Source organism: Anolis carolinensis, chromosome 6 (genome assembly GCF_035594765.1).
Source record: "Anolis carolinensis isolate JA03-04 chromosome 6, rAnoCar3.1.pri, whole genome shotgun sequence".
NCBI classification, from domain to species: Eukaryota; Metazoa; Chordata; class Lepidosauria; order Squamata; family Dactyloidae; genus Anolis; species Anolis carolinensis.
The window spans coordinates 27,823,721-27,833,017 of NC_085846.1; the positions used below are offsets into that span (position 1 = coordinate 27,823,721).

The 9,297-nt window shown below is 42.8% G+C and overlaps 1 protein-coding gene across 3 annotated transcripts in view; it reads left to right on the top strand.

Annotated features, from left to right (window-relative positions):
• The window catches only part of osbpl7 (oxysterol binding protein like 7), a 51,838-nt gene extending 42,882 nt beyond the window's left edge, over positions 1-8,956 (top strand). For all 3 annotated transcript variants that reach the window (XM_008113436.3, XM_008113435.3, XM_008113437.3), the window contains 6 exons: positions 323-401; positions 518-662; positions 1,811-1,955; positions 3,400-3,526; positions 3,792-3,914; positions 5,812-8,956. In XM_008113436.3, the coding sequence (XP_008111643.2) occupies positions 323-401; positions 518-662; positions 1,811-1,955; positions 3,400-3,526; positions 3,792-3,914; positions 5,812-5,920 (728 nt within the window). In that variant the 3' untranslated portion in view covers positions 5,921-8,956. The remainder of the gene's footprint in view (positions 1-322; positions 402-517; positions 663-1,810; positions 1,956-3,399; positions 3,527-3,791; positions 3,915-5,811) is intronic.
• The last annotated feature ends 341 nt before the right edge of the window (positions 8,957-9,297 follow it).

A 9,297-nucleotide genomic window follows, 5' to 3' on the forward strand; every position in this document is an offset into this window, starting at 1 on the left:
AGATAAAAAAGGATGTTTTCTAAGCATGTATAAAATGTTTTTTCTTGTACCAGTGAAACAATGCCTTACATTTTTACATTTTAGGGGATGGTGTTTTTATATCAGCATAGCTACAGACTCACAGCAACTGTTTTGTTAGTTTTTAAATCACACCTGGTTAGAACCGTGGCTTTAGTAATCTTCAATAGGTTGGACTGCAATTCCCATCCTTCCAGCCAGTGTAGGTATTAGTGGGGATGCTGGAAGTTGCATTCCAAGAACATCTGGAGTGCCCCTAAAAATAATTGGCTTGACCTCCCTTCTTCCTTCTCTCTTTGTTTAGACATGAAGTGGAAGAATAAGTTCTGGGGGAAATCCCTAGAGATCATCCCTGTGGGTACAGTGAATGTCCACCTTCCCAGGTGAGTTGCCAGTCCTATTTCCTGTTCTCTCTCAACCCTGTAGAGTACTCCAACGAAGCGCTCCTCCCGAAAAAACTCTTTGCTCCCCTACTTAGCTCTCTTTCTCTCAACATAAGGTTTGGAGATCACTATGAATGGAACAAGGTGACCTCCTGCATCCACAACATCTTGAGTGGCCAACGCTGGATTGAGCATTATGGTGAGGTGCTGATTCGCAACACAAGAGACAGCACCTACCATTGCAAACTCACCTTCTGCAAGGTACATTTGAGCCTATAGTAGTTTGTGCTCTTGGCATATAGATACTCCTCTTTTCTTGTCCTTACCCCAACCTCTGGTGTTGTTATCCCAGGTCTCTTCCTCCACTCTTCTTTTGATATCACTCTCTGTCTGAATTTGAACATACAAGTCTGCCTTGTAACAAGATCTAAAGCTTGGCCATAATGTGCCACAAGTAATGATGTTACCTGCAACACAGTACACCTTGTGATAACAAAAGGCACACTCCCAGACCCAAAAGACCCTATGATAAGTTCTCCTTAGGGTCAACATAAGTTGGAAATGACTTGAAGATACACAGCAAGAACAATGTCCTGTTATCCCTGGAATAGGCCGGGCTGTGGCGCACGCTGGTTAGGAACCAGCTGCAACAAATCACTCTAACCAAGAGGTCATGAGTTCGAGGCCAGCCCGTGCCTGCGTTTGTCTCTGTTCTATGTTATGGCATTGAATGTTTGCCTTTATACGTGCAATGTGATCCGCCCTGAGTCCCCTTCGTGGTGAGAAGGGCGGAATATAAATACTGTAAATAAATAAATAAATAAATTACTGCCAACACATTTTAGTAGTATATTCTCATTACTACAAAAATTACTTTTTTAAAATTGAGGGGTTATTTGGCCATTTTAAGAAGTATTTTTAGGGTGCTGCGTTAGAACTTGGAGAGACCAATGTTCACATCTCCACTGAGCCATGGAAACCAATGGGTTACTTTGGACAAGTCATCCTCTCTGCCGTAGAGAAGGCAGTGACCTTTGATTAAGTCTTTCCAGGAAAACCCTATGAAAGGGTCACCAAACGTTGCAGTCAGCTTCAATGCACATAACAACTTTTTTTCCCTAAAAGCTTCCCAGCACCTGAGTAATATTTTGATAACACATGATACACAAATAAATGCAAATGTTAATGCTCTGTACCTTTTTAAAAGTGATAGCTAATGCTAGCATCTTAGGGTTTTTTGGAATCACGTTCCAAGTTCTGATCAGACAATAATTCTGTCTGGCAGTGACTCTTACTCCTGTATTTCTCCCTGTCCTAAATTTCTCTCCTTCCTTTCATCTTTGACCCAATTCCTGCTTGATTATATGAAGCCATTCTCTCTGCTTTCACCCCCTTCCTCTCTCCAACAGGCACGGTACTGGGGCTCCGGGGTCAACGAGGTGCAGGGCGCCATTCTCAGCCACAGCGGCAAAGTGATCCACCGGCTCTTTGGGAAGTGGCATGATGGGCTGTACCGTGGGATGGCCCCTGTCGGCAAGTGCATCTGGAGGCCCAGTAAGGAACTGACCTCACTGAGGAAGTGGGCAGAAGGGAAAGTACAGCTACCTGTCCTCCTCAAGGGGATGATGGGCAAGATCTCACATCTCATAATGGTTGAGTTTGCTTGAAAGTTTCTATGGCTCTGATCTTTGGAAGGATTTGGTTTTATTAGCTTGACAACTTGAAAAAACTTTTTGTATAGACATTGTATGACTGGTGGGGGGGCTGTGTGGTGGTGGTTTGAATGTGGAGGGATAGGTGTGTTGTTTTTGTCGTGTGCTGGGGAAAGCATTTAATTTCATTGTACAAAGTACAATGACAATAAAGTTATTCTATTCTATGAAGTCAAGAGATATGTTAAACAGGAAAATCTGGCATACAATTTAAAAATCATAAAACTCAGTAAATATGTCCAGTTCTGAAGCAACGATGAATGTGACATTTATGAAACCTTGCTTTCTGGTCGAGATTTTATTTTTCCTGTAACACGATTTTTGTTCCGGGGTTATAAATGTCATTTTCTAATTAGTTCTGTCATAAAAACATGGGAAAAGTTTATTAAACTGCAAAAACTTTGTTTTTGCCGGACATCCTGCAGCACATTTTGCTATAGTTTTTCAATGAAAACCTGATAGTCTCAACCAATTCAACATAGTTTGTGGCAGCCACAAAAACAAAGTTTCTGGAGTATAACAACTACTTTCAAGGTAAGTACTGCACAATTAAACAGGAAATAACACTTTCAAAACAGGAACAGATTTTTTTCCAAATTGTGTTACATAATGAAATGTAAAACAAAAGATCTATTTCCTAGCTTTCATTATTAATCCTGAAAGCACATGTTTCATTTTGTTTCTAAAAATGTGGAAACTAGCAGACTTATTGATGGCCATATTGATATGCACCAGATTCCTTCTAGTGTCTTTAGTCCAGTGCTTCCTAACCTTTGGGCCTCCAGGTGTTTTGGACTTCAACTCCCAGAAATCCCAACCATCTTATCAGCTGTTAGGAACTGTGGGAGCTGAAGTCCAAAACCCCTGGAAGCCCAAAGGTTGGGAACCACTCCTTTAGTCTGTGCTCCAATTAGTACTTGGATGGGAGAGCCCCAACAAATATTAGGTGCTGTAGAAGAAGGAACTGGCAAAGCAAAGCCAACTCTTGAGTATTATCCCTTGCTCAAGAAAACCCAATGAAATTCTTGAGGTTGCCAACAGGCAACTTCAAGGCCCTAATGGTTAAGACTAAATTATAGGTTCTCTGATCTGAGGATGCAAACATTGTTCCAATATTTGTCTGAATCCTTTTTGCATGATGAAAAACCAAACCAACTCACTTTAGGATGGCTTTGAGGGGCTGGACTAAAATTGACTCCATCTTTTTGTGTTCAGTATTGGATTGTCAAGGGAAGTGATTAACATTGTTCTCACGTGTTTCTCTGCTTGCATCTCCTTTTTTCCAGATCCCATGCCTCGGGATTATGAGAAGAACTATGGTTTCACTCAGTTTGCCTTGGAACTCAATGAGTTAACACCAGAACTTAAGCGCCTCCTGCCTTCTACAGACACACGGCTGAGACCTGACCAAAGGTAAGAGCAGAGAAACTAATAAAACATTTTTTAAAAATTCTACATTTGTGTCATTAAAGTGTTCAAAGCATATTACTGTGTCCATAATTTCAGTCATAAAATAGAAAAATGAAGAAAAGAAAACCGTGGAATCAGAAAAGACACAGTCAAGAGCAGATGACACTTTTCCCATTCATATCCTGATTGTCTTCAAAGTCCCATAAATATGTATTTTGTGTGAACTGAAAGCTCTCTAACTTCCATATCTCACTTCCACTTTCTCCAGGTACTTAGAAGAGGGAAATGCGCAGGCCGCAGAGTCCCAGAAGAGACGGATTGAACAGCTACAGAGAGACCGGCGGCGGGTGATGGATGATAATAACATTCTTCATCAGGCACGATTCTTCAGGTAGACTGTTTTTTCTCTCTTGCCACACACATAGCCCAGTCATACTATCCTTCTCATCTTTATATTAGCATTTCTCCAAGGATGTAATATGCATTGTAATGTTGGACTAGGACTTAGGAGACTGGAGTTCAAATCCTATTTCAGTCATGAAACACAGTAGGTGAATGTAGACCAATTATTATATATTAGCACGTGAAGCTTTGTCTCATAATTTGCTTTGACAGAAGGGGGTCTCACACATCAATTTTGAGATCCTTGGAGGAAGTATTCAAATTACAGGAAATTCCTCCTAATGTTTCAGGAATTTCCTGACTGTAAGAGCTATTCAGCAGTGGAACTCTCTGCCTCGGAGTGCGGTGGAAGCTCCTTCCTTGGAGGCTTTTAAACAGAGGCTGGATAGCCATCTGTCAGGGGTACTTTGATTGTACCTTTCCTGCATGGCAGGGGGTTGGACTAGATGACCTATGCGGTCTCTTCCAGTCCTATGATTCTATTATTCTATCTTGTGCTGCCTTCAAAGGTTAACTGATATATTGTATTATAAACTTTTAGGGATTACAACCCTGTTTGGTTATATTCTGGAATTCTTGTCCTTGTTGGGACACATATTTTGGAATGGATGTTGGAGGAGAGAGAGGGGGCCCTGGCAATCTTTGATTGATTATATTGTTCAACTGCAGCTTGCCTTTAGCAATAGGGATCATGGGAGCATGAAGTCGTGTGAACACAGTTTTTATTTGGATTGAAAGCTTTCTCACTTTTTAGAGCAATTGCATAGAACAGTGGGTCCCGAAATATTTTGGTCTTCAACTCCCAGAAATCCTAACAGCTGGTAAACTGGCTTGTAGGCCAAAACATCTAGGGAGCCACAGGTTGAGAACCACTGACATAGAAGGTATAACTTCATTTCCCAACATCAAGCACACTTCTATATTCTGCTTCAGTCTCTCAGCCCTTCCCCTACGCAATTTATTCTAAACACTGGCCATATAAGTGAACCATAAGTCAAGGTCAGGGTTTTTTTTTTTTGGGGGGGGGGGGGTAATGGGTTTTGATGGGACCCATGGATAAGTCAAGGGTCATTCCACAAAGAGGGGAAAAGCACCAAACTGCCTCAAGGGACTAGCTGGAGAGAATAGAGGGGATTGATGCTTCTTTTATGTTCTCCTATGAAGGGCTGATTTCTCACCTTTCGCCACTCTACTTAGATAAGGGGATAGTCCTTGATAAGAGATAAGGTACAGTACTCAGATTGACCTGTGGATAGGTTGACTCAATTTTTTCAGTTGATTTTTTGAATAACATTTCTAGGGTATATAGGATTTTTGTAAAGCATTTCACTACCTTTATCATAAAATGCAAAAGTGTAGCACCACCGGGTGGTGAAGTGTGTTAAAACACTGAACTGCTGAACTTGCAGACCGAAAGGTCCCAAGTTCAAATCCCGGGAGTGGAGTGAGCACCCGCTGTTGCTCCAGCTTCTGCCAACCTAGCAGTTCGAAAACATGTCAATGTGAGTAGATCAATAGGTACCGCTCCGGCAGGAAGGTAATGGCGCTCCATGCAGTAATGCCGGCCACATGACCTTGGAGGTGTTTACGGCTTAGAAATGGAGATGAGCACCAACGCCCAGACTCAGACATGACTGGATTTAACGTCAGGGGAAACCTTTACCTAGCACCACCAAACATGACAATAACACATGGTGCACTCTTCTCTTTGCCTGATGTGGAGCATGCAGAGAACACCAACAAAGAACAAATGGCTGCCAGAGAAGAGCAGGCATAGGACATAGGTTGCAATGGAATGACACCACATGCGCTAATAGCTCCAGAAGCTCCACTTGCCCAGCTCTTACTTAGGTTGTTAAAGGTTTCTCCTTTCTTCTTCCTGGCAGGCGGCAAGTGGATGCCAATGGCAAGGAATCCTGGGTGAGCAACAGCAGTTACTGGAAGCTGAGGGGCGAACCTGGCTTTAGCAACATGGACAGCGCTGTCTTGTGGTAGCCGCTAGCATCTGTAGGAGCAGCCGTGCCTTTCTGCCATCTCCCAAAGCGTGGGGGGAGTGGGCCATGGAGGCCGCCTCCCTGACAATTAAGCACAAGAGGACTGAGGCATGCCATCCCGGAATACCAGCACTTCATAAAGTCGCAGGGGGTGGGATGGGGTGGGGAGGGGAGGGGAGACTCTCTCTTAGGTGTTTATGCCATGCACTTCCAAAGCAACCCTCTCACATGCCCACATACTTGAGAAAAGTGGCAACCATCCATGTCTCATTCTCGCACTGCTGCCTGCTGGCCAGGCAGATTTCTGGTGGTACCTTGGATTGCCCACAGATGCTTTCAGGAAGCACTTTAGCACCACCTGGATCAGAAGAGGCCAAGACAGACATGATGAGGCAAGTGAGACTGAAGGACCTGAAGTAACTTGCAAATGAGGGGGGAAAGCTGACTAGCAAACTTTGCTCTTTTTTTTGCTCACATGACACCAAGAACCACACATTTGAGCAAAGAACAATTGTGGGGCATTGGTGTGACTGTTTCTGCAGAGCTGTCTGGAACCTGGACATTTGGGCTCTTTTTAAACACTTAGCAGTTCCCTTCTAGGGTTGCTGTTGGTCCGTTCCCTTCCCCTGCACCCTTTTTGGGGGTTATTTTTGTACCACTTTCCTTTTCAAAGGAATTGAACTCTTCTTCAGGTCTCCTTCTGGTTGTTGGTATGAGGTAAGGCCTCACCGTGGTTAGAAATCCTCTCTGTGGGAGCCCATCGTATGGGGAAATTTGGTAGCACTCTGAGGGGACACTGATCTGCTCTCGAGGGAGCTGTTGCACTTTGACAACAGTTTGGGGTGAAATTCGGTACATTCCAGGGGTGGCTGTTAATTGGTGCCTGCATGATACTTCCATTTTGGCATAGCTAGGACTTTCTTCAAGTAGAGCATATTAAGGATCATACACCATGAGGGCAAGTGACACTGAACCAGCACTGTGTGTGTTTTTATTTTATTTTATTTGGTCGTGTCTCTGGTCTTTCTTCCCCTTTTGACAAGGATATATGCCTCCCCGTCTCACCACTTTTCCTTCAGCATTTGAAGCAATAATTATAACTGAAGAATGGGGGGAAAGAACCACTGGTATTTCCAACAATAGTGTACAGGAAAGTGGAATTCACTCTAGCTATTTGTAGCATCAGAGTCTATCAAAGATAGACATGTCTTGATTGTGATTGAGCTTAAAGGTAAATGGGGGAGAGAGAGAAAAGGGAAAGGGATGGAGTTTGTGGCCAGAGGAGCAAAATATAAGGCAAGCATGAGTTAGGAGGAAGAATTTATCTCGGTGTATCTGATCTGGGTCAGGAAAGTCAGCTAGAAATCTTGGGTTTATTTCTCAGCTTTGTCAAGAGGATAATATAATTCTGAGAAGCCCAAACACCTGAGTCCTATTTCAGAGGAAGAAGAATAGCAAAAGTAGCTTCTGGTTGTAGCAGAACCAATCTTGCGACTCACTACAGAAAGCTCACCAGCAATCATCTCTAGGCTGCAAGAAGCTTGACAATCACTGGTATGTTGAATCTTAGTGTGTCAATTGACATTGTTCAGTTTGGGGAGACTTGCAAGGCATGCCAGGGTATACATCTAGAGCGGGGTAGGAGGTCCCTGCCCTTCTAGATGTCTTGGACTACAAATCCCAGCCAGCATGGCCAATGGTAAGGGATTTGGGGAGTTGTCCAAAACTTCAGGCGAGTCATTCTCCAGCTCTGAATGCAAAGCTCTGTTTACACTTATGTTTCCAATTTGTGTGTGTTTATTCTGTTCTTTTGCCCATAATTTCATGTGCCCAAGCTACAGATAGAAAAGTGACCAGAAAATCCTGTTGAAATCTTTTGTATAATTCTACAACAACCAGGCACAGATGTATGGCATGCATCATTTAGAGCGCCAAGACCACTGTCCATGTTCTTCCATGTTTCACATCTGTCCTAAGCTCTCTTAGTGTTAAGAAAATTTATATCCTTTGTTCAAACATTCCCTATTTTGAATATAAAACCCCAGATCCCACAGCGAGAGTGTCAGTGGCCATACTAGCAAAGAGATTTGTGGCATTTGTTCCACAAAAAAAATACATTTTTCCAAGATTTGCTGTTCTACACTTCTTTGTAGCAGCATTGGGGAAGTTCAATGTGAACACAGTCCTTACAGGTTTCTTCTCTGGGGATAGAGCAGCCTACCTGGTCGTACAACTTTCCTTCCTGTTTTCTTGATCCTTTTACCAAAGGTCTTTAAAGACAAAGTTGGCTTCAAGCAGATGTTTTTCCTGCCACTATAAAATATAAAAACATAATATAATCCACCTCACCACTTTGCCCTTGGGTGGAGAAATATTTTGTTTACCTTTTATGTTTATTGACAGACCTTAATACTTAATATGGATCGGAAGGGATGTGACATCATTGACTCAATGCATGTAAAGCATTGTGGCTTCCTTCCTCACTGCGGATTGTGTTAAACTGCTGCATTTCTTCTTAGGACTCTGCCAGTTGTTTATAAGGCTCCAAGTCTGATACTAAGCAGCAGGAGAGGAGATGTGGAAGAATTTATTTCTGTTAAGATTCCTAGATTGCATTAGGGATCGAAATACTCATTTTTGGTTTGTGGGGTTAATTTCTGATTTCTTTTTCCAAGCCATCTGCTAAAAGTTGTGAAAACACATGCATGGAAAGAAGAACTTGTAATTATTTTCTCATGATCTACGCCCCCCCCCCCAGTCCTGCTCCCTTCTAAATATCCTACCCAACACACCCTAAAAAGCTTCCTGTTCCTCTGTCAGTCTATCCATCTCTCTTTGTGTGCTGGGCATCTTTGGTGTTTTGTCTGCCCTGCAACGCAGGTTGGCCTGTTCTCATTTGCCTCACCCGGCTGGACCGGTCCTGAGTCGCTGCTCTATCATCTATTGTGTCTGTGTTGACTGGCCTCTGTTCTGTCTTGTGTTGTGGCTTGAACAATCCACGGCGTGTCCAATAAAACAAAAATTAAGGTTTCAGAAAGCTCCCGTTTCTGGCAGCCATACTTTCAACCAGTGTATATTATCTTCTCAGGTGTGCTTTCCTTTCCAATAACAATTTAATCACAACATGAAGAAAAAAGAGCAGCAATGACAGCATTTATGTAAGCAGGGGCAGGAAACCTTTACTTGAAAATGTAATTATTCCTAACTAATATAGCCCACGTTTAGTGATAATAGAGATGACAGACTGACCACAGCATTCAGTTCTAAAGTAGATTTGGGAAGGTCTGGAGTGCTCAAAGTGCATTATTACAGCAATCCGTTACTCATACAATCACGATAGAGTCTATCTTTTTCTCTCTATTACAGCACACCAGCTTG